General features: G+C 41.6%; 1 protein-coding gene across 1 annotated transcript in view; it reads left to right on the top strand.

Annotated features, from left to right (window-relative positions):
• The first annotated feature begins 9,596 nt into the window (after nt 1–9,596).
• Nucleotides 9,597–24,334, top strand: part of STT3B (STT3 oligosaccharyltransferase complex catalytic subunit B) — a 52,478-nt gene continuing 37,740 nt past the window's right edge. Inside the window, exon 1 of the mRNA XM_048301331.1 lies at nt 9,597–9,988. Within this exon, the coding sequence (XP_048157288.1) occupies nt 9,768–9,988 (221 nt within the window). The 5' untranslated portion in view covers nt 9,597–9,767. The remainder of the gene's footprint in view (nt 9,989–24,334) is intronic.

The raw sequence follows: 24,334 nt of genomic DNA, 5'->3' as shown, positions 1-24,334 counted from the left end.
AATATTGACATTTCATTTTTTTCATCCTACTGGGGATCTGTCATTCTTTAGATTGTTGTAATATGTAAGAGAGAGAGAAAACTTTTTGCAATCACAAATTTATATGAGTCAGGTTTGTACACCTAAAAGCGCTCAGGGTTTGACCTTGTGTTTCTGAATTTTTAGGAGTCTCTATAGGACTCCAAAACAAAATTGTATTATATAAGTATATTGTATTATATTTGTATTATATATAAGCTGACAGACAGGGCTTATAATACTCTGGAGGACCTGGCTGATCTTCAGAAGCACATGCCATCCTCAAATAAAATAGAGAATTAAGTAAAAGGTGGTCAGTCTTTGTAGTTAATATTCACAGCCTTTCTAGTTTCTAGCTGAGAGAACCACTGCTGACTGTTTTCATAACAATTTTCTCCCATCACATTAGAAGAAGTCACATACAACTTTTACTTGACAGTCCAGGTTAGGACAGTGCACATTAAGCTACAGGTCACAGTAGGGTTGTGCGACTGCAGAGAAATTCCACTGCATTTTTTCCAAGCCTGGCAGAATTATTCTACTGCTTTTGAAGGAGCATTTGAACAGAGTCTTCTCCTTATTGTTACCTACCATAATGAGCTAATTAAGAAAACAAGAAAGTCACAAATACAAGTCACGTTCCTCTCCAGAAGAAGGATAATTGTTGCAGAAATAAGAAAATATTAGCATAATTCAATACTAATAATTCAAATGCCAGTAATTAATAGCCCAATAAAAATTGCCTAGGATTTCCACACAAATCTTACCATCTGCCTGCAATAAAAATCATGAAGTGTATCTGTTTCAAGTGGAAGTCAGATGAAGGAGATGTAGGTAGCACCTATTCAGCAAATTAAAGAACCTTGTAAGTCAAGATAATGGGGGGATTTTCTCTCAAAAGAGGCCCATCACCTTAGAAATTCCTGGATGTATTCTCAGTATTATGAAATAGGATCCTCTCAAAAGTTGTGTGACTCCATAAATACATACAGTCTCCAAACATAATATTCAATATGTGACATTTTCTAAACAAGAACAGTATGTAACTAAAAGACCCTTGAGTAAAGTAAAAAAATCCCAGTAACCAGCAAAAAGATATCATGATGCAGGTAGCTTGGTCACATTCCCTATCCAGCTTGCCCATATGGACTTGGAAACCTGTGGGAAAGGGTCAGGGACTGCCCTATGCCAGACACTAATGGTTCCAGGCAGCTTTACAATGGATCCACTGCAGGTCAAGGCTGAGCCTGACAGCCAAGTTGAAACATATCCAAGAAATACATGAAGACATCAGCTAGAGAGAGGAGGAGGAAGAGTTAGAAAAGAGTTAGAAACAAAAGAGGGAACACCAAGGTCCAAGGAGAAGGAAGGGGAAGAAGTGCTCCATGACAGATACCCCTGCAGCCCATGAAACACTATACCATGCACTTAAAAGACTGAAACTACACTCACAAAATACACTTCTCTCAAATTAAAGCTCATAAGGTCTTTATGACATTGTGTTAGATGTGTCTGCTAGAGGACAGAGGATGAGAGCAAGCACGGAAGCTGCCATACAGTTTGGCTGCTGGTGCTGTCCTAGTGTGTTCACCCTTCCACCTCTACTCCTCCTTAACAGTGCCTATGTGAGACGGTAGGTCATGGGAGTGGAAAGGCTCTCAGGGTGAATCTTGAGTACTGTACACAATGGTCCACACTTTAGGCATCTGTATAGGGAACAGTTGGAAGATTTGTCCAATCTCTCACCCTTATAATTTTGAAGGTCAACAATTTGGCACAAAATCCATGGCACAAAGAAGCTAAAGCAACACTGAATGAAGTCCTTTGTGTAAAACCAAAGTGCATCTGTCCTAGCTCAGAAAGGAGAAATAGTGAGATTAGCATTATTATACCAGTGGATGGTATATATTTTGGATGGCAATTTTGGATGATCTCAAGAAACACTGTCTCCATGTAAAAATGAAGCACAATATCAAACAAGGTGGAAGAAGGAAGAGGCCAGGGAGGCTGTATGCATGTGTCAGGGCAGTAGAGTTATTAAACCAGCATTTTTAAGGCAATTTTATATCTTTGTGTTTAAGACAACTTCATGCAACCCCTGCTCCCTCCCAAGTGTCTCGAAATGCAGAAATACAGAGAGCACAAGAGGAAAAACTAGGAAAAAAATTTTAGACGACAGAATTCACACCAGAAAACAACACAGAGGCTTTTAAAAGTTATGACATGGCTTGTTACATTAAGGTTGTATTACTTGCTGATTGCCACGTCAAAGAGGGCGAATGAAATGGTTGAATAACCTGTCCAATGCACCCTGCCTTGAACAGCTTGGCTGCTTTGGCAGAAGAGTCTGTCCTCTGGTCCTGTTTTTACATCAACACTTCTGCTATAGTCAAATAAGGAAAGGATCTTTATTTTTGTGTCAGTTTTGTGTGGCTGCTTTCCTTTAGCAATTAGAAATTCATTTTAAAGAAATTAATTTGAAATACTAACTATGATTTTTACGTGTGGGAGCATGTATCAGTAATAAACTGGGAGGATGTATCAGTAAATGGCAGAGCGTATCAACAGGGATTACAGTGTTCTAAGATGTATAAAGTGGAACAAATATTTAAAAGAGGAAAGCATAAGAAGTGAGTTTAGCAGTAAGGATTAGATTAATTGCTGTGGGGTCCATTTCCTCAGGACAGGATTTTAAACATTAAGATTCATTGTTTCAGAACACATATGATAAGGGGGGGGGAAAAAAACCAATCCAGAAATTCGACTGGATAACAATAAATCTGGGATTCAGGCACTACAGTCATTTGCAAAAAGAGATTGCTGGGGTAAGAACTGAAGACGTACAGATTATATATCATAGAATATATGTTCAGTTCATATGTGGACAGAAAGCAGTAAAAACCTCATCGTAACTTTACCTCAATACATCAGTTTTTCACTTCTGAAGCCTCTAATCATTTGATGCCACTGCAGAAGCCAAAAAAATTCAAGTCATATAAACTCAAAGTAGTCGTTGCTGAGTTCTCCTCTTGACGATGATAGAGTCCTCACGTCAGATCTACATGCAAGGATGCTTTGAAATTACACTATCCCAAAGCACCCATAAGCTCCTGTTTTGTATTGCATAGTGCATTTTGGCACAATTTATTCCACAACAATGTGACTTAAATTCTTTTGCAATTCTAATGCAGTTATTAATGCAGGAGTTGACCATAAAAATACCTACAAGTAGCCTAGAAAACAGCAAGGAGACAATTAGTCTGAATTGCTAGCAAGAGAAAAGCACTAGAAACAATCTTTTGTAAAGTTCTCTTTCCTCAAGGCTGTGCACATTTAGACTACAAACCCAATTATGGAAAAATACTGCGTAATACTTACAGTGAAATTTCAAGGTATGGGGAATTCTTTGCTGATATTTTACTACACAATCTTCTTTTTTTTAACCTACTGAGTTAGCTAATGCACTGAAATATTCCTTGATACTGCAGAAGAATTTTCCAACTTAAACAACTTGCTCAAACTTATCAGCCAAACTAAAATCAGAAGAGTTAAGCTTTTATTAATTATGGAACAGTTTACAATGTGCAAATAAAATCTTCTTCCCCTTCCCCTACATTCAATTGCTACCAGAAACTACATGGAATGTTCTGGTGAGGAAGGCAATGAAGAAAAATTCAACCCAAGGATGATCAACGTCCTATCAAGAAAAAACTCCCACTGATTTCAACAGGCTTTAAACAACATAAAAATAATTTTGTTTCTTCTCTGCCCCTCTGTTCTTTGCTGTTTCCACACATCTTTTCCTGATGCTGTAACAGTAGCTGGTGTTACAGCAAACAGCAGAATGCCTCTTTCTTATACTCTGCTCTCCCCTCTCACTTCAACAAAGTTCACTTTAATTGCAACTAAGCAGTGAGAGATTTCATATACTTAAAATGAATATAGCTTTCACTCCACTCTCTGGAGGTTGGCTTTACCCTCCAGCTGGTTCCCGGAGCATCTTTACTGTTCCAACAAAACATTTTAATAAGGCCCACTATTTGCAGCTAGGTACCTAGCATCTACATGTTAAACATCACTCTTCAGATGGGCCATTTAGTGATGTCCCTGAAGAAAATGGCCTTTTTTAAAACTTAATTTTTGCTTTGTTGATCATCCCCAAGGCCGTACTTTCTGTCTTACCAGAAGAAATAAAATGAAAGTTTTGCAAAAACACTTGAGTGCAGCATTTGCCAAGAACAACCAAATTCTGATTAAGGTGCTTGCAAACACTACAGATGACAAAACATGTTTCAAGATAAGTGCTGTGCAACATTTAAAACCTTTGGACCTCTGAAGTACCTAGGTATGTGGTTGAGAAAATACACATGTAGAATGTCAAGTATGGCATTTTTTTATTTATTTAAGGAAAGGTCCAGTGTGTGCCTCTCCCTTAGTTTTTTTAACAAGGGATGAAGATTTAGCAGGGCTGGCACCAGCTCAGCAGATGGAAAAGCCCCATTTTTTCACAAGAAGTAAAAGCAGGTTGACACAAAAGGTTATGGCAGAAAACTACGTCAGGGTTGGCAAGGGAGAGCAAAAAGCAAGTCAGTGCATGCAGACTGGAGTGATTTTTACCACTGTACAGGTCATGCGAAAGGCAAATTAATCAGGATAATTAAGACAGAAGAAGCAGAGGAGCAATGTCAACACATGTTTAAACTACTGGAAAGGAAGAGGAGGAATCACCAATAGAACGCTGTAAGGTTTGAGTTTCTCCTGTTATAGAATTAAATGCCAAATGAAGACCTTGTCTAAACACACCAGTTGTGCAATTTCTACTCAAATCAATTATAAACCTCATTATAGTTACACAGGTGCAAAACTCTTTGCAGACCATCTTGTATCACTGCTTAAGTGATTTACACATATCCACAAAGGGTCGCAGCTGCTGAATTAAACCCATTTTACAATTACAGTAAACTCATGTCATTTTTGTCTGTATGGAGGCTGATAGATGGTGATTTTTTTAAGTGTACTAAACTTCAGGTTCCCAAAGATAATTTCAGGCAATAGTGTTATGTTTTCTCTCATTTGAACATTTTTAAACAATGAACATCTGAGCACATAGCTGAAATGAAGCATCCTCCACCACATCAAATTATGCTTGACTGTGCTACTTTAATATTCTTCAGTTCAGGAAGTATTGTATCAATAATTTCTAAAGCCATCCTCAAAATATCTTAATACCAAGCTTAAAAACTTGTTCAGCTGCAGGAGCACAAAGTTGGAAAGACTGTTCAAGAGACTTGCTTATTCACTTCAAACCTGAACTGCTCTTCAAATAGCTTTCTAAACTATGGTGTCTATTCCTGTTAAGAAACACTGCTGAATTGTTGCTAATGAACTTTGGTGAGAAACATGAACCATGAGTTTGTACTTCTGATTAATAAATGATTTCCTGGATGTGTCCATGTGCAGTTTTTTCTGCAGAAATTTTGCTTGCCATTCTTTCAGCAGTACTGACACATGGTAGCTCTGTTGAGGAATGAGGAGCTCTCATTTGACATTTTCCTATATGCAGCTCCACAGCTTTCAAGATTTTCTTGTTTGTACAACCATAATATGAATTCTGCATTTGGCATTATCCCCTGAATAATTCCATTATTAAGGAAATGAAAGATTTTTTTCTTTCCTTAAGGCATTTGGCTATTATTTTACATGCTCAGAATAGGAAACTGATTTTCTATACACAAAACTGTTCATAATCCCTATGCAAAGTCAAATCCTCAGTCACTAATGTGGACATTTTTGCAGGGTTTTGTGTTCAAAGAATGCACCACCACACACAGTGTAACAAATCAAACCAAATTACCTTGAAACAAATCAAAGACCATAAGAGAATGGGGAGGAAATAAAAATAAAATAACATAAAATAAAATAAAAAGAGAGAAAGTCTTTCCCTATCAACCTATTAGTGCGGGTTGAATGCAGTTTCCAGCAGGCACATTTTGCATCTCCTCCGTAGAAATGTACTTTTCCATTGCTCTCATGGCAGTATAGCACCAAACCCACTGAATCCTTCCATCTAGCCATAGGAGTCTCTTAATTTCCATCTGTGTGCCTTTGTTTGATCAATTTTATCATAAGACTGTTAAGCCTTATTTCAATTCAAACAATATATTTACAGAAATATTAATAAAAGCTTTTACTAGAACTGTGCTTTTGCTGCCACTGAATTTCATTGCCTAAGATCAGAGACATTCAAGAGTACAGCCTTTTGAACAGTTTGAAAATGAATAGGCAACAATATCATTTGTTACCAATGACAAAGAAACACTTTACCATTAGTCAGCATTCAAATAAATCACAAGTCTGGGCTTGTCTACGCCAAAAAAAATTGTCTGATCTAACTCTGACAGTACAGTCAAAATGATATAACCTCCCTGTTGCAAGTAAAAGTTACAGCACTGAAATTTAAAGTAAACACCATATAACCTTATCCACACCATGCTCTGCAATAATTTTTAAATGAATCAGATTCCAAATCAGGGGAAGTTAACATTGGTAGTAAATTATACATAAAAAAGAGCTCTGATATACACATTTTTTTCCCCAGCTAATATGAATCATTGGTCCTTTTTGGCTCCTTAACATCTAGAAAAATGGTCGGGGAGGGAAGAACATACAAAGGTATTCTCTCAGCGTACAACACTGCCATTTGAAACAGCTCCTCTGCTGCATCGTTAAGCCTGAACTGCTGTTATCAAAAAACAGGATGCCAACTGAGAGAATGGAAATTCAGAAAAGTAGACCAGGACTGAGCCTGTTGTAAAATCAGCCACTACTTTTTAGAAAACATTTGAGAGTTGCAAATTTCTGCTCGCGTTTGCTCTGTGTTCACGAGCCAATTAAAAAAACCCCTTCACTTGAAATGCCAGTAGGTCAGCTCATTAAAAAAGACTCACTGACAACACTAGAGAAGGGGCAAATGTCTAACTTAGTCTATCTTGAACATATTATTGGCCTATTTAAACAAGAATAAGAAAGAATACAGTATTTTAAAAAGCAACAACAAACAAACCACAACCAACACAAACAAAAAATCCCCACCTAACAAAAACGTAGCCTTTTAAAAGCCAGACTCAGCAAAACTGAACCTCCAAATCTTCTGGAAATTTTCCTAAGCCTCATTCTAAAAGTGTGTGTGAAATGAAGTCCTTTAGGAGCAACGGTGCATCAAAGCACTCAATCAAACCATATACACACACCTGATGATACAGTAATTCTGCTTCAAATACAGCGACCAAGTCACAGCTGTTGGCTAATGCAGGGATTGAGGAAAATAGTTACATTCTCTACAGATTGTTGAACAGAGCTTTCCACTAAAGGAGCAACTTCAATGGAGGGCTGCATACAGCTCAGGGGTCTACAGCACAGGAATGCCATGGACCTGTTGGAATGAGTCAAGAGGAGGGCCCCAGAAATCATCAGAGGGCTGGAGCACCTCTGCTATGGAGACAGGCTGAGAGAGTTGGGGCCTTTCAGCCTGGAGAAGTCTCCAGGGAGACCTCAGAGCACCTTCCTGTACCTAAAGGGGCCCTAGAAGAGAGCTGGAGAGGGAGTTTTTACACAGGCAGGTAGTGACAGGACAAGGGGGAATTGCTTTAAACTGAGAAGGAGTAGGTCTAGACTGGATGTTAGGAAGAAATTCTTTACTGTGAGAGTGGTGAGCCACTGGAACAGGTTGCCCAGAGAAGTTGTGGATGCCCCATCCCTGGAAATGTTCAAGGCCAGGTTGGAAGGGGCTTTGAGTAACCTGGTCTAGTGAAAGATCCCTCTGTTCATAGAAGGGGGGCTGTAACTAGATGATCTTTAAGGTCCCTTCCAACCCAAAAGAGTCTGATACTATAATAGAAAGGTTTCCACCATGCATAAAAAGAAACATACTGTTTTCTTCCTCTGCCAAACAAAATAAAACTAGAGACAACAGAAAGGACTAATTAGCATTGTATGAGTCAACTAAGGCCCAGTATAGCACCCAGCCATATTAGTGAAATTGAACTGCAAGTCTTCAGGACCTATGAAGAGCCACTTATGTGCATCAAAGGGAATGCCCAGACCTCAGACAACAAACACCAAGCTATTTCATTTCAAAACTGAAGCCCTACATAAAAGCCACAAAACATGTTGTCCACGTGACCAGTGCAAAGAGCCATGCATTCGTTTACTCTGCCTTAGTACCATACTTTTTCTAAAAGCAGGCTGTCCCCTGCCATCTCAGGGTAGAAAAAATGCCAGCATGACCACTCAAACAGCATTTATCGTGCAACCTCGGAAGCCTTTAGTTTTCTTCACCTTCTCCTTTTAAACACAGGTTTCACAAAATATTTGAGTAAGTTACAAGGCTCCCAAATAGCATTTCAATGGGAAATACTCCTAAAAGACAAAAAAAAAAAAAAAAAAAACCAAATAAACAAACAAAAAAACCCAACAAACCAGCCAATTCCACCCTCTTAAAAAAGCTAAGGTTTCCATTTGCTGATCTCTGTGCCTGACGGAGGTGGTGGAGTCATCATCCCCGGAGGTGTTTAAGGAAAGACTGGATGTGGCTCTTGGTGCCATGGTCGAATTGACATGGTGGCGTTCGGCCATAGGTTGGACTCGATGACCTCAAAGGTCTCTTCCAACCTAACTGATGCACTGATGCTGTAAAAGAGCTCCCAGCTGAGGCAAGTAGCACACGCAGGGCTCTCCCTGACCTTGCCCCCAGATATCCCTTTCAACTGCATGAGGGCGAAGCTCTCTCACATCCTTCAGCGCAGCTAACGCAGTTTCCACCGGGACAAAGAAACATTCCTAACAAACGGAGTTACCAGCCACGCGCTCAGGGGCTCGCCGCACCCCCGCAACGCGGACTACAACTCCCAAGAAACTCCGCGCCGCCCCAGAGCACGCCGGGAGCAGCACCACCCGCCGGCCCACACGTACCGCAGCGCTCTGGCACGGCGCCGGGGGGGGCACGTGACTCACATGCCGCGCTTCGATTGGTGCAAACCGCTGCCAGTCAATTGCCCCAACGGCTGGCAACGGGCGCGACGTTCCCCGGCGCGCGCTGCCGTGCGCTCCGATTGGCTACTCGGGGATGACCCCGCCCCTTTAAAATACCTGTCGCTCCGTGACAGGCCGTCACCGGAGTTCCTGTTAGGAGGGCGCTACCGGAGGGGATCGGTCCCTCCCCCTCTCTTTCTCCTGGGAGTCCCACCCTCCCCCCGTAGCTCCTCCCGCTCCGGAGGGGCGGCAATGTTAAACCGCCTCCTCGGGAGGAAGGGAGACGCGATCCGCCCCCTTCCCTCCCGCCTGGATCCCATCCGCAGCCGCCTCCCGGCAGAGCCCCCTCCCCACTCCGGAACTGCCCCGCGGAGCCGCGCGCGTGCCTCGGGCCGTCTCGAGCCCCGCCCCTCCGCTTCCTTGGGTCCGCCCCCGTCCTGTTGATGGCCCCACCCCCCGGGCTCGCGCGCGCCGCGCCGGGTCCCCCCCCGCCCCGGGGGACGGTGACGGCAGCGGTGGGAGGAGGAGGCGGCGGCAGAGCCCGGGTGCGCCAGGAGGCGGCGGGGAGTCAGCGAGGAGCGCCGAGCAAGAACGGGCGGGCTCCGCCCCGCCCCTTGCCGAGCCCCCCGCCCCCTGCCCTTCCTCCCTCCTCTCCTCCCCTCCTCCTCCCCGCACGCGCCGGGCGGAGGGAGAGGCTGCGAGGGAGCCTCGGGTACAACATGGCGGAGCACTCGGCCCCCGACCACAAGCACAGACCCGCCGCCAACTCCGCGGCGCCGCTCCACAGCCGCGCCGGGGCGGGCGGCGGCCTGTCGCAGCCGGCGGGCTGGCAGTCCCTGCTCTCCTTCACCATCCTCTTCCTGGCCTGGCTGGCTGGATTCAGCTCCCGGCTCTTCGCCGTCATCCGCTTCGAGAGCATCATCCACGAGTTCGACCCTTGGTCAGTCGGCGCCGCCGCCGGGCGGGACGGGGAGGCGGGAAAGCACCGCGCCATGAGCCGCGGCGGGGGAGACCCGCGAGTTCCCTCCGCCGTGGCCGTGGGGACGGCGGGAGGGCCCCGCCGCCTGCCCCTCGCTCCCCCACTCCGCGAAGTTGCGCCCCTGCCTGTTCCCCGGAGGGAGCCGGCAGCCGCGGCCGCCCCGGGAGCCTAGGAGGGAGGCAAGGAGAGAGGGAGGGAGGCGGTGCGGACGGGACACGCTGTGGCAGGTCGGAGGGAGCGTGAGGGGTCGCCACCGCGGCGCGGGAGAAGTGAAGCGCCGGGAGCGAGCGGCGGTGCTGGGCGCTGGGGTGTCCCCCGCGGCGGAGACCTCGGGAACGGGGCGGGGGCAGTTCCCCCCCGCATCCCTTGGAGTTGCGGCAGGACTCTCCGAGGGGCACGGGGAAAGTTGTGGCGCTAGCAGGGAATCGGGAGTCGAGCAGGAATCAGGGGCCGGTAGGGAAACAGTTGTGCCGGGCGTGACCCGCGTCCCGGTCCGGGTCCCGCTGTCGCGGCGCCGGTCCCGTGTGTGCGGTGCGGTTTCCCGAAGTGGTCTTTACTAGAGTCCTTGTCGGCCGGGGAGGGAGCAGGGTGCGGAATGCATTGCAGGAAGTAATCTTCATAAAAGTGACTTGAGGGATTACAGCGAAATGGGTGACATTGATTTACTGCCAGGTGTTTCGAAGCTGCGTTTCTGAGCCCAAGGACTTTTGCTGTTTCCCACACATCTTGATTTTTCCAAAGATTGCTTTCCCTCCTGTAGAAGCCGTCTGTTCTTCTTCCCTGTTGGAGGGGACTGAAACCATTTTATGCATGTGATCAAGAACTGCTGCACTCGTTCTTTGCAGCAAGGCGAAGTGAAAGATGACAAGACTTGTGGGGCTGGATTTTTTTAGTGCAAAAACGTGACAATTAATTTTTATACTACTGGTTACTTCATCCTGGGAATCCGTGAGGTTTTTAGAAATTTAGGTAGGGTAAACGGCAGATGACTTTAGAATAATGAATTGTCAGATTTTAATTTAAAATTTTATGTCTTGGGTCCTGCCCTGAATTGCACAAAGGAAGGAGATGCTTCGTTTTGAAATGCACGGTAGATGTTCTGTGTTAAGCTTCATCTAAAATTGTTGCTGAAATTGTACTTCTCTGCAAAGCATGCATTCCACTTTGATACTTTCAAAAGCACAACTTCCTCTTTTCTAGTTGGCTTTTGCCCCCTCACTTCTCTCCCCCCCCCCCCCCCGCCCACAAATGTAATCCATTCACAAATCATGGCTCGGAATAGTGGATAGAGAACAAGGAATTGCTTTGTTTTTAAATGCTGTGTGAAGTAATAAACCTTTCTGATGCGAAAACCAAGTATCTCAAAATATCTTCAAAATGTCAAGTAATTGCCCATGATTTAAGTGTTTTTCTGCAAACACAAATGAGTGGAAGAAGTACAAACTTCCAATTAATAAAGTTAAGAATGAGGAGGAGTGTAGTTTAAGCACATCTGCAATGAGACTGTGAACCTGAGGTTGTATCCTGTGGAGTAGTTCTAATCTCAGTTTAAGCATAAAGGCTTTCCTTTCTATTATGGAGGAAACTTTTAAGCATGCAACCTACATTTTTGTGCAAATTTTATCTGATTTTTATAATCAAGACTCATCCTTGTTGGATAAATGAAAATTTTACAGTGCTGAGTTGCGTAACTTATTATTAAGCCCTGAAGGATACTAAAATGGTGCTATGGGAGTTAAGTTCATAGTCATGATATGGCTGTAAAGATAAACTCCTGTTTAAAGCAATGTGTAAATTGATGCAAAGTCATCTTCCTGAGTACACTAACAGAAGGCATTGCTGCCTGTGCTGCTGGATGTACCCTTGTTAATTAGGAAATAGATGAAGTTGACAAAACTCATTGATTTTAATGCAGGTCTGTGAGAAGCAGTTGAAATGTCAAGAATCATGCCAGTGTCCTGTTGCTGCATGCCAGAAATGGTAGAGGAAAATGCACTTAAGTTAATTAGTAGGAAAGAGAACCTAAAATGGTAGAAACTGAGTGAAAACAAAGGGCTTTCTCTATTGCAGCAGCAAAAATGTTGGAAAGAGTAAAAAATGATGGTGCTCTCTCAAACAGTGTGGAATAGCTAGGTAGGAATGGTTTTTCATAGTTGTAAGGGTCTTACAAGTCTGAATACAATATGATTCAGAAAAGGGAAAGGAGCTTGTGAAGAGAGACTAGTAACAGTGCACTGCTTTTAATCTTTTTTTTTAACCACTTCTTTAGCAGCTTCTCCTGGTAAACTGGATTTTTTTTTCTTCAGGACAGTAGCTGTGGACTTTGCTGTGGAACAGTTTGATATTTTTCTCAATTCTTTTGGCTTTTTCTGTCAAGCTCACATAGGCTATCTTGCAGTGTGTTGATAAGTCGGTCACCTATTCTCTAGTATTTGTTTTGTGCTTCAGAGAGGAAGCTGAGGTATATCTGATAACATGATGAGCATTAGGCAAATCATTTATTCTTTTGAATGGAAAAATATTGTTCCCTCTAAGGTGTAGAAAGCTTTCCCATTTACTTTGGAATCCAGTTTACTACTATCAACATATGAAACCATCAAGGGTGGGAAGAAAGGCAGAATTGCTTTGGGTTTTCTACATATTAATTGAATCAGATACCTTTTTTTCCTGATGTCTCTTTCAAGCTGCCTTTCTGACAGTAAAATTAGGTTTTAATTTGGGGTAGAAGAGAGATTTGCTCATTTTGTGCAATCAGCCACTGAGACTCACTTGTGTTGGCATTTCTTCCAGAAGTGACCCAAATGTAGTACGATAGGCCAAGGTAGTAGAGAGAGAACAGTCTTTAGTTTTTGATCTCCATTGAAGTACAATGCCTGTGCAAGGTAAACCAAACTGGTATTTTGAGGTCACCATGCTGTCACTTAAGAACTTGTGACCTGTACATCATGAGTAGGGGTTTTTTTCACACTGACTACCTGTTTTGTGCAATATTTTCACTTTTTGGTTTATTTCTCATGTCACGTTTACTTTCCATACTTGAGCTGGTCCAGAGACTTTGAGATATGTGTGTACTTCTTGGCAGCTTCTAAGTCAGGTGAGCTGATACATGAAGTCAGGCAGCACTGACATTAAGATGTGCCATTGACAGGCCTCCAGCATTTAATTCCAGGATTTCGTTGTAAGGCCAAGAACCTGAAACATAAATAGTGATGGTACATTGCAATGGACAGGTTTCATGTCCAACATTTGGTTCATCTGTTGGCTGGTTTGACGGCTGTATGGACCAAGAGCTTCATTTTGGTGCTGTGTACAGACGAGTGCAGAGTGAAAGCTGTTCGTGAAAGTACAACAGCAGGTTTAACTCTGCTGTCGAGTGAGAGCATTCTTACTGTCAGATGCTGCCTTAAATGCCAACATGGCTGCAGAACCAAGGCAACCAAAATCATGGAGCACTTGCACAGGGGCTACTTTCTATGCACTCATTTTCTAAAGTACAGCTCCAGCATGCCCATATGCTATTTCTTTTGGCTGCTTCCATCAGATACATATATGCCTATGTATATATATATGTATATAAAATAATTTGTATGTGTGCATATATATACATACAAGACAGATATATATATCTACCAAGACTGTTGCATTCTGATACTGCTACCAAGTGAAATGATAACAACTTTTGTTACATCAGTAGTCTTCAGGGAGTACTGTCAAAATAGTAGATTCATTCTGTTTGTACAGTTCTTACCATTAAGTCACACGTGTGAGAACTGTATCTGAATCATTAATCATATTCCATAACATGAGATCAAACTTCTCTTTCCCCTGAGAATTTTAACATCTTGCTAAAAGCCAGATTGATATCAGTTACCTTACTGAAAGCTTTCTTAGGCTGGAATACCGAAGCTCGTATGTGTGAGCATGAAACCCTCTCTGTACCAATTTGCACATGCAGGATGGTGCACCAGTGTAGGCTTTATTAGTTCCATTTGCCTACTTTCTCCTGCCGGGAATGTTGTCTTCTACATCCTTGCCAGCTCTTGGTACTGAAGAGCACTACCACAGTCTCATATACATCTTTGCCTCTTCCAAACCAGCAGCATTGATCGCTCAAACCATCTGCTTTTTACTGGCCATTAGCGGTGGCTGTTGCTTATTGTACCTCGCTCTGAGGTAACATAATTGTCCTGGTAGCAAATATGGCTGGTAGATATAATAGCGATACACTTTGTCATCACTGATACCATCATCTAACGTTAGTGGGGTTTGGTGGCTGGGGATGAACGGGTGAAAATAAACCTAGGGGCAGTGTCATTGCTTGAGTTTCAAAGGTAGACAGGTTAAAGGAACTTGAGATTTTTATTTCAGGCACTGTCAAAAATGCAGGTTTTATTACGTTCAAATCATGTTTGCCAGATGGATTCTTGTGCTGTTATAAACTTGTTTCATTAATGAAAACATAAGTTAGCATCTATAAGTGTGACATGAAAGCTTCCTTAAAATTCAAAGTGTAACTGAAATGAACATTAAAAGTGGTGTATGGAATTGATCGATCACTGGAGGTTGTGGGTTTGTGTAGTTACCTGATCTGAGAGCTGACTTCTGGAGTAGTTCTCCTCTGTCATCCACTGGGCAGTCCTGCTTTTTCTTCATACTTGCTCTAAAGCAGTCATAGTAAGTTGATTCAATGAGGTAAATTGTTGAAATACAATAACATTTTAGTTTCCTCAGCTGATTTGCCACCAGTTTTTATATTACAGTTTAGTCTCTTATTTTTGAGGAAGAATATGAACATCGACAGGGAATGTAAATAGTGACTGATGTTAGAGGATAAACTGGAATTGAGTGACAGAGGGAAGGCATGTACAAATAAATACAGAGCATGTTAAGACACTGGAGCAACAGGAGTGATGAAAGAAGAGGTGAATAAGAGCACGTTAAGCTGGTATTCATAAGGAGAGGGGAAAAACTTGTGTAAAGAGGATGATAGTGTCAATAATATCAATTAACAATGCCCACCCAGGTAATTCATCTGGCCAGTGCTTCACTGCTGGTGCCTCTTGCTGGGCAAATAGACAGCAGACTGTGTAGTAAGTGTGTTCTTGAGAGTTTACAGGCACTTTTGTCTCCAAACTGGATCTATCTTTCTAAAGCCTTTCAACCCACTACACAGTCCTATTCAAGTGAAGTGCATAAATGTGGATCTGTCTAGGAAACATTTCTCACTGACTTTAGGAATTTTTCCCAAAACAATTCCTTTTGTTTATAATCTTAGACAACTTCCAGACCTCAGGAAAGCATCTGATTCCAATTCAGTTTGAATATAATCACTTTGAATTAATTTTGAGATATTGCAAATTTCATGAGATTCATATTAAAAACTTACTACACACTCTTCATTCACAGGTGCTTTGATTCTGTGAAGTGAAAAGTACTCTATTTCTATTTTATTGAAATACATTTTTTAAGATTATATTTACTGTTAACATTTGAATGTTTTTAATACTAATAATTTTAGCAGAATTTCAGGTAATTCAAACTCCTTTCTGCCATTTTATTATAGTAGGAAAAATATTCCAGCATAGAGTCCAGGTCTGATTCGGTGGTGCCTGTGTGTTTATGAAAGGAAAGGTCAGAGATTTTTTTGTGACAGTAGTCTTCCAGACTTTACCACCTCACCACCACCTTCCCTTTAAATGAGGAGGATCCAAATCCGGCATCTTTTTTTTGATCACTTCTACTGCAGTATGACATGGGTTGAGAAGCTCTGTTAGCACAGGTTAGCCTGGCTTTTGGGGCTTCTCAGTTGTAAGGTACTGTTGACCTACTTGGCTGTTTTGAAGCCAAATAAATTTTTCTGTAAGGTTGATATGGTGGTAACAGTCAAGATGATGTGTACTTGACTGTACTGGACTTCTTTACTGCTTCTGAAATTGCAAAAATAGGTAAATATTAGAAATGTAATGGAAGGAAGATAATTTGGAAAAAGACCATTGGACAGAGTTGAAGGCATAGCAGAAACTGCTTTGTGAGTGGGGAGACCTCAGGCTAGATTTGTTCAGTTGGAGTGATGCAGCTGAAAAGCAGTTCACTGTGTGGCCTCATAAAATAGCAGTCATGTAAGAATCAAATCCCTGCTCTGCATGTATTACTGTCTTCTACCATCTTTACTTAGCAGGTAGTGCTTCTTTCCTCACTTGCACTACTTGTAATTGGGGTGAACGCCTAATCAGATTTCATGTGGTTCCGGAAAGGGGTTATGCATGATAGGTAGGAGGGGCAGTCTTCATAAAACATGTGCAGAATATGGTTGAGTACAGAGACTCCCTACAGACTTCTTTTGGAAAACATATGAGGTGAGACAGAATGCTTGCAAAGTGTTGACCCTTTTATTGATTTATGGATAGCAGAATGAAACATGAAAAGGAAAACATATCCCAATGTTTTAGGTAGGCTGGGTCAGCTGAACCATCAAGTTTAGCTTTTAATGCCATGATTTTTTTTTTAAATGGTCTTCAGCAAACACTCACAAACACTTGACTAACTAGAGCAAATGCTACAATGAAAATCCTTGAATGGACTTTTTTTTTTTTTTTTGGCTGATATCCTATTATTTGAACAGCTTAATATGTTTGGTTTTTAAAGCAGAAATTTGATTTGATTACATAGGGTTAGAGTGGTTTATGAAGGTTAGCTTTTGCTTCCTATCATAACTCTCTCTAATAGTCTCTAGTTTTGGCAGCCTGTAATCCTAATACTCATGTTTTTAAATCTGTCTCATGTTGAACTGGTGGGGAAAGGGGAGAATAAAAATTTTGGCCAGTATAGGTAGCAGGAAAATTCAAAATCCTGTAGGAACTGATAGATTTTAAATGGATTGAGGTTACACTGAGTTTAGGGAGGTATCTCTGCTGTTCCACAAGAATCTCCTCTAATTTAGTCAGGTTATTTCCCATTTGATGTCTAACTGTGCATGTGTTGCAGAGTTTCCTCTTGAATTTTTGAAAATTCCATTCTTGCGAGCCATTTGAAGTACATTTGTACTGACATTTAGGGCTGTTCCTGAGGGCTTTTTTCTACTTAGAAAAGCCATTAAAGTTGCTACTTTTGGGGCCTGTGGAGCCTGCACCCTGTAGCAGGATGTGTAACAATGTTTTCATTATTATTAACTCCTTTAGCAAAACTTCTTGGAGCCATCAGTCTTACTACTTGCTTGGAGAACAAAGTGAACTTAGGACATGTATTGCTATAGTATGTCCAGCACATAGACTTTATTTCTGGCCCCCTAGCTGAGCAGTGTTTGTGGTCTTCATCTGAGCTGTTACTGGGAATCAAACTCAGATGTTTTTAATGTGGGTAGCTGCTAGGTCTGGGCTGGAGAGGTACTGTGAAATTGATCCTAATGCTGCACCACACCTTACATAAGTTGAAGCAGCCTGGGGAATGAATTTAAGGATATAGATACAAACAAAATAGATCAGCTTCTGTATTTCCCAACTTACTGCTGCTTTCCTGGGGTAGAAGCTCCTTTGGCATGTTAGAGAATGAAATGCTTCCTATCCTTCCAAAGTTCTTGCTATTATGTGAGGCAATGTTCCTGTGCTTTAGAAAAAGAAATGGTCTGTTTTAAACAAGGAATAACTGAGTGTTTGTCCATGAGCGCTTTAAGAACAAGGAACAATATTTAAAATGTCTGTCTGCTATGGGGGACCCAAGTCCAGTATCAAATGTTACTTTTCCAGAGCCCATCTAACATAAATAACTGTAAATGATAATTTCTTCTGGGTGTTACAATGCTTATCATATAATTTTCTGTGGCAGTCAGTTTATATGGGTTATCTTAGTTTGTTAGGTAAAAGAGCATGTTCAGGTTCTCTTCAGCTGATAATCCATGAAGAATTGCAAAACACCTTTTCAAAACTTCCCTCACTTAAACAAAATCCTTGGGAAACTACTTTGGAATGGAGGATGTGAGTTTGGCTTGCGTATTGATTTTTGGTGGTGTTCTTAGTGGGATTGCTATTTTCTTCTAGACTGTTTTACACAGTATTATTTACATTTATTTAAAATAGTGGTTCACTGCATGTATGGGCACTCTGTATCCTGTTGGTTTAATTTGGATTTTACAGAAGGGAAAAATAACATGTAATGATGTAATTTTAAACTGTTCTAGCACACGTGGCTGGTCAGTCTACATTTTTTGAGCTCTTGGCTTTATTTTTTCGATCTCTGTATTCTCTTTTTGCAATTATTATGTTACAAATGGTAGCCAACTTCTTTAAATTCAAGTAGTGTGATTTTACTTATTTTTATTCCTATCTTCACAATAGATTGGTATGTTAAGAAAGTCTAGGCATGGAAAGTACTTTTTTGAGGATGCAGCTGATTGAGAAGAACACGTTTAATAGAATATGTTGTGCTATAGCCAGAGGATTTGAAAATAGAGTGATGCAAAAGCAAAACCTAATAAAACAAGCCTTCCTTTCCTGGGTAGTTTTTTCTATGTTTATCCACCTTTTTATATATAGTCTATTGCATACGTTGAATGTGCTTTCTCCTTATTCTAAACTTATCCCAAGCAGCATTTGGAAGTTCAGTTAAATAACTGAGAATTCCATAAATATTGTTTGAAACATTTATCTTGGAAAAAGGCGATTTCATCTTCATGGCTGAAATATTTGGTCATTTGGGTATTAATGGTCTTTAAAATGTCTTTAATTCTTTCTCTGGCAATAGATAAAATGCCTTGAAGTAGCAATTCTTCTAATTTAGAAATTCAGCAAAACAAAATCGGAACTTTGGCGTTGTATCGATGGCAACAGTAACAGTAAATGGACATCCCTTTGACTCACTGTTGTAGGAGAAAAGTCATGAAAGCCAATGCAGTGTTTGAGTTCTCCAAGAAGCTGTGTAATGCTACTGTGTTTTGACTGTTTTATCTTACTCAGGTGACTAGAATGATTCATCTATTGTCAGATGTCTGAAGTAACATTTGAAAAGCTATTGCATATGTCTCACAATTAATTTTACTCTGTAACAGTTTTAATCTTTCATTTGCCAAATAGAAAATGGATCTTGACACTGGAGAGACTACCTTAAACATTAGGAACAGTATCTTAATTTGTGATGTCTCAGGTCAGCTAGTAATGACAACTGTAATTATTCTCCTATGGCTAAACAGGAGCCAAGGAATTTTTTGTGCTTTAATTTTGTGTTCCACCACTACTTCACCAACATTCTCCCCACCCTCCCACAGTAAAGCCCAGTTTTTGCTTGGCACAAGATCGGATGATATGTTTTGTGTGAAATATGTCACGCTTGTAATTGTTCCATCACTGAATTTTATTTTCTGCCTTTTGCTTTTGTAAGTCAGCTTCAGGGTCCTTTTTTCCTTACGCTTCCATTGCACTCTGGTTTCAATGAAACATTCTTAGATATGCAGATCATGGTTTTACTTTGTGAGAGTGTGTTCCACATGGTGCCATCTGCTGTCTTCTTTCCAGGCTACCTTCAAGAAGAGAAAGCCACAGAACAGCGCATTTGTGGAGAGAGAGTTGAGAGGTCTGGTAGGGATTGAAGCATGAAAAGTCCTGCAACAGACCAGTTTAATTCAAGTTTGGAGAGCAAGGAGAGAGAAGATTTAGGATTATGTGACCTAAGAACTGTCCCTTGAGAACTTAGACCGAGTCCTTCCCAACAACTCTCACCCCTGCAGTACACAACTTTTCAATCCCACCTGAATTGAAACTGAACCTCTTGCTTTAGTATCCTCCTTTCCCCATTTTCATGGGCAACCAGACATTCATTTTATGTCACAGGGGAGAAAGCAGGGGAAGGATGTACTTCGATTTGGTGAAATGGCTTTAGAAATGAAACTTGTCCTTTTACTGTTCTAAGAGGGGCTGTAGCTACCAAACTGTATATACCAGTATAGCCAACTGAGGTGGTTTGCTTTTGAAAGGGCATGTCCCTGGACATAGGATAGAGGAGGCCATGGTGGGTGTAGTCTGTGAATATTTCTGTAAAAACATTTGTGACAACTTCAAAGCATATGTGTGTAATAACAAGCCTAGCTCATCATAACACTGTTCCCCCACCTTCATGTTTTAAGGTCATTCCTAAGCATTAATTGGATTTTACTAAAATGAGAGAGTAGCATGGTGAAATAGCTCAATATCTATGGTACAGTAAGACTGAGCAATACTAAAAATTCTATCACATATTGAGAAAATAAACATGTAACTTCAATTTCACATTGTACATGGCAGGAATTTAATATTCATTATAAATACTGTCTTAAATGCTAGCACTGCTGTCATCACAGTACACTTAATATTTAGCATTTCTGTGTAAATACCTAAAAAGCAAGTAATAGTTTGTTATTACACTTGTGTTTCTTGTGCGTAGTCTTTAAAGGAACACTGGTAACCATTAAGTACAATTCTTAACAGGTTAAATTAATTTCAGTGAAAATTTAGGGTTTCTTCTTAATTTAAACTTACTTCAAACAGTATGAAAGATATAAAAGTAGTTGATAACTGATTTTAAATTCTGCTTGCCATACATATTTGAGACTAAATCAGATACTCAAAGTGTCTGAATGCAAAATATGGTTAGAAAGATAAAGTCCACTGTATTGTGAGGAAGGATGAAGGCCACTTTCTGCTTTCAGCTTCTTTGTTTATTTTATTGGTGACATTCTACTCCCACATTAATTTGCTCCAGTGTGAGGATACACAGTCACTTTGCAAACAGCTGGAACTCTTTTTGCCCTTAGCTAGGGGCCATCATCCCTTCTGTTGGACTGTATTAATAGATCGTGCAGATACTTTTAATCTGCTTCAGAATAAAATCAGTTAAAGTAGTTGAGGTCATAGAATAATTTGGGTTGAAAAAGACCTCTTAGATCATTGAGTCCAACCGTTAACCCAGCACTAGCATGTCCCACCTCTTTTAAACACTTCAAGGGTTGGTGAGTCAACCACTTCCTGGGCAGCCTGTTCCAATGCTTAACAACTCTTTTAGTGAAGAAATTTTTCCAAATACCTAATCTAAATCTCCTCTGGCGCAACTTGACATTTCCTCTTGTTCTATTACTTGTAACCTGGGAGAAGAGGCTGAACCCCAACTACCTTAGCCCTAGAGGGCTACAGCCTCTTTTCAGGTGATTGCAGAGAGTGATAAGGTTCCCCATAGGCCTCTTTTTCTCCAGGCTGAACAACCCCAGCTCTTTCAGCTCCTCCTCATAGGATCTGTGCTCCACGCTCTTCACCAGCTTTACTGTCCTTCTCTGGACTCACTCCAGCACCTCAGTGTTCTTTTTGCCCCAAAACTGAACACAGGATTTGAGGTGTGCCCTCACCAGTGGTGAGCACGGGGGGACAATCACTGCCCTGGTCCTGCTGGCCACACCATTGCTGATACAGGCCAGGATGACACTGGCCTTCTTGGCCACACACTGGCTCACGTTCAGCTGCTGTCAACCAGCACCCCCAGGTCCTTTTCCACCATTTAGCTTTCCAGCCACTCTTCTCCAAGCCCGCAGTGTTTAGGGGGGTCATTGTTACCCGAGTCCAGGACCCAGCCCTTCACCTTGTTGAACTTCATATAATTGGCCTTGGCCCATCATTCCTGTTTGTTCAGATCCCTCTGCAGAGCCTTCCTGCTATCCACCAGATCAACACTCCTGCCCAACATGTGCAGACTGTCTGAGGGTGCACTCAATCCCCTCATCCGGATAATTGATAAAGGTATTAAACTGGCTTGGCCCCAGCACCAATCCCTGAGGAACGCCACTTGTGACCAGTGGCCAACTGGATGCAGCTCTATTCACCACCACTCTTCGGGCTTGGCCATCCAGACAGGATGTGCACCTGTCCAAGCCATGAGCAGCCAATTTCTCCAGAATGCTGTGGGAAATGGTGTCAAAGGCTGCAGTAAAGTCAACATAAACAGCATCCACAGTCTTTCGCTTATCCACTAAGTGTATCACCTTGTCGTAGGAGGAGATCAGGTTGGTCAAGAGGTACCTGCCTTTCATAAACCCATCCTGACTGGGCCTGCTGCCCTGGTTGTCTTGTATGTGCTGCATGATTGTGCTCAAGATGATCTCCTCCGTAACCTTCCCTGGCACCAAGGTGAGTTTGACAGGCCCGGAGTTTCCTGGATCCTCCTTCACACCCATGTTGTAGGTGGACATCACATTTGCTCGCTTCAGTCTACCGGGATTTCTCTGGTTAGTCAGGACTGCTGGGAAATGATTGAAAATGCTTGGTGAACACTTCTGCCAGCTCCCTTCAGTACCTTTGGGTGGAGCGCACAGAGCTTCGCATGTGTTTGAGTGGTGTTACAGGTTGCTGACCATTTCCCCCTTGATTATGGGGGCTTTGTTCTGCTCCTGATCCCAGTCTTCCAGCTCAGGCAGCTGGATACCCAAACAACAGGTGGTCTTAACTGTAAAAGACAGGCGAAGAAGCATTAGGCACCTCATCCTTTGTCACTGCTTCCTTCCACATCCAACAAAGGATGGAGGTTCTCCTTAGCCCTCCCTTTGTTGCTGATGTATTTATAGAAGCATTTTTTGTTGTCTTTTATGGCGTCTTTAGAGTGGTTTGCTTTTTAGCTGTGATTCAAGCTAATTTGTCCGATTTGCAGACAGCAGCGGATTAGAAGCGCTTCTGCACTCCTTTTAGCTAGCAAAGGTTAGTTGAAGGGTAACTGCCACAGTTAAATTTGCATGTGTAATTCAGTACAAGGCATCCTAGAGTTGGGAATATTTTTTTTTTTCTCTTACCCTTTTGCACTTTGGGCTTTATTCATGCATTTTTCTTCTCAGCTTTATTTGTTTAGGGCATAATTAGATCTGTCTCTAGGTTCCTGTAAACCCTGTGTGTATTGTTTGGTTTGTTCTGCAGGTAGTTCTATCTATATACATACATACCCACAGGTAAAAATTGATCACTTCTGCAGTCCTTGTGACTGCAATGTTTGTGTCTATTTATGCCAGCTTACTGAAGGGTTAAGCAGAATTTGAGCAGACATATTTAAGTTAGATAAAATTAGGTTTTTAACCTGGTGTTAATTACGGGACAGAAATTGTTCAAGTTAGACTGTGTCTGTTCTGCTCTGATGGTGCTTTGTATTATCCACTCTGAAACAATTTTTATTTTCTCAGCAGTCATTGTATTAAAAAGTCAGTAAGTCAATATTGCAACAGATGGAGTTCAACAGGTGCACTGTGAGAGATCCAGATTCTTGTACTAAATATGATCTACCTACAGAGAGACCAGTGGAAAGAAAGTATAGTCAAAGAATTCAGGTGGGGAGACCGACCTAAATGCAGGAGGAAGAATAGCAGGTGCATTAAGAAATGTACTAAACAGCAAATATATAAGGATTTTTGGATGAAAAGCTACCGTATTTTAACTTGCTAAACTGACTTAGACATGCAACCAGAACACTGTAGATACTTTTAATTCCTATGTGCTGAAGAACCTTATGTTGCCATAATTTGTACAGAGTGGTTCAATATCTAATGTCTGATTCTGGCTTGATTTACCCTTTGTCATGTTACACAGAAGTTCAAGTAACAGGCTCTTGACTGTTGAGGGTTATACAAAATAAAAGCTCTTCTATGGTGCTGTAACGGTTTAAATGTTCTGCCAGAAATAAGATTGTCACTGCTTAAATATCATCTGTAACGTGGGGGATCTGGAGCCTTTCTAAGGGTCCTGTTTACTTTTTACTGTGTCTTGTATTTTACAGCGTAGAAGCAGTCTGCCAGGCCATCTTGCATCCACACTGATTTCTTAAATTTCACTTAATGGGAAGTGAAGTTGGTTCAACTACATTTTGGTGTAGCTGGTACTTTCTCGATTGCCACTGCGTTGTAGCATGTAGGTGACTTTATTATGTAATAGAGATGAAGGCTGTGCCACATACTCCCAAGTAGTTAAAATACAATTAAAGTACTTGCAATAAATAATACATTTCCTTTGTTGTACTCTGTATTTCAGACTATTACAAAAGTTAGTATTCTCTTCTGGGCACATATTAGATCTTGCTACAAGATAGCAGGTATTTTCGGGATCAGTTTAATAGGAGTCTGCTATAGTTGTTTAGATGTTACAGGTTGCTATTCTGTACTAGTAGACTGAAAAAAGTGGCTTGGGAGCTAGTTGTCCTCTGTTCCCTCTGTTACTTCTTGTGAAGCAGTCATGTTCACCTCACTGATTTTTAGTATTAGATTTTTCACAGAAAGGATATTTTGCTCTTAAAATACATTGTTCAGCTAATGGCCTTTCAACT

The sequence above is a fragment of the Corvus hawaiiensis genome, chromosome 1 (genome assembly GCF_020740725.1).
Source record: "Corvus hawaiiensis isolate bCorHaw1 chromosome 1, bCorHaw1.pri.cur, whole genome shotgun sequence".
Lineage (NCBI taxonomy): Eukaryota > Metazoa > Chordata > Aves > Passeriformes > Corvidae > Corvus > Corvus hawaiiensis.
Note: the sequence above shows the minus strand (reverse complement) of the source record. Positions and strands in the feature narration are given on the sequence as shown.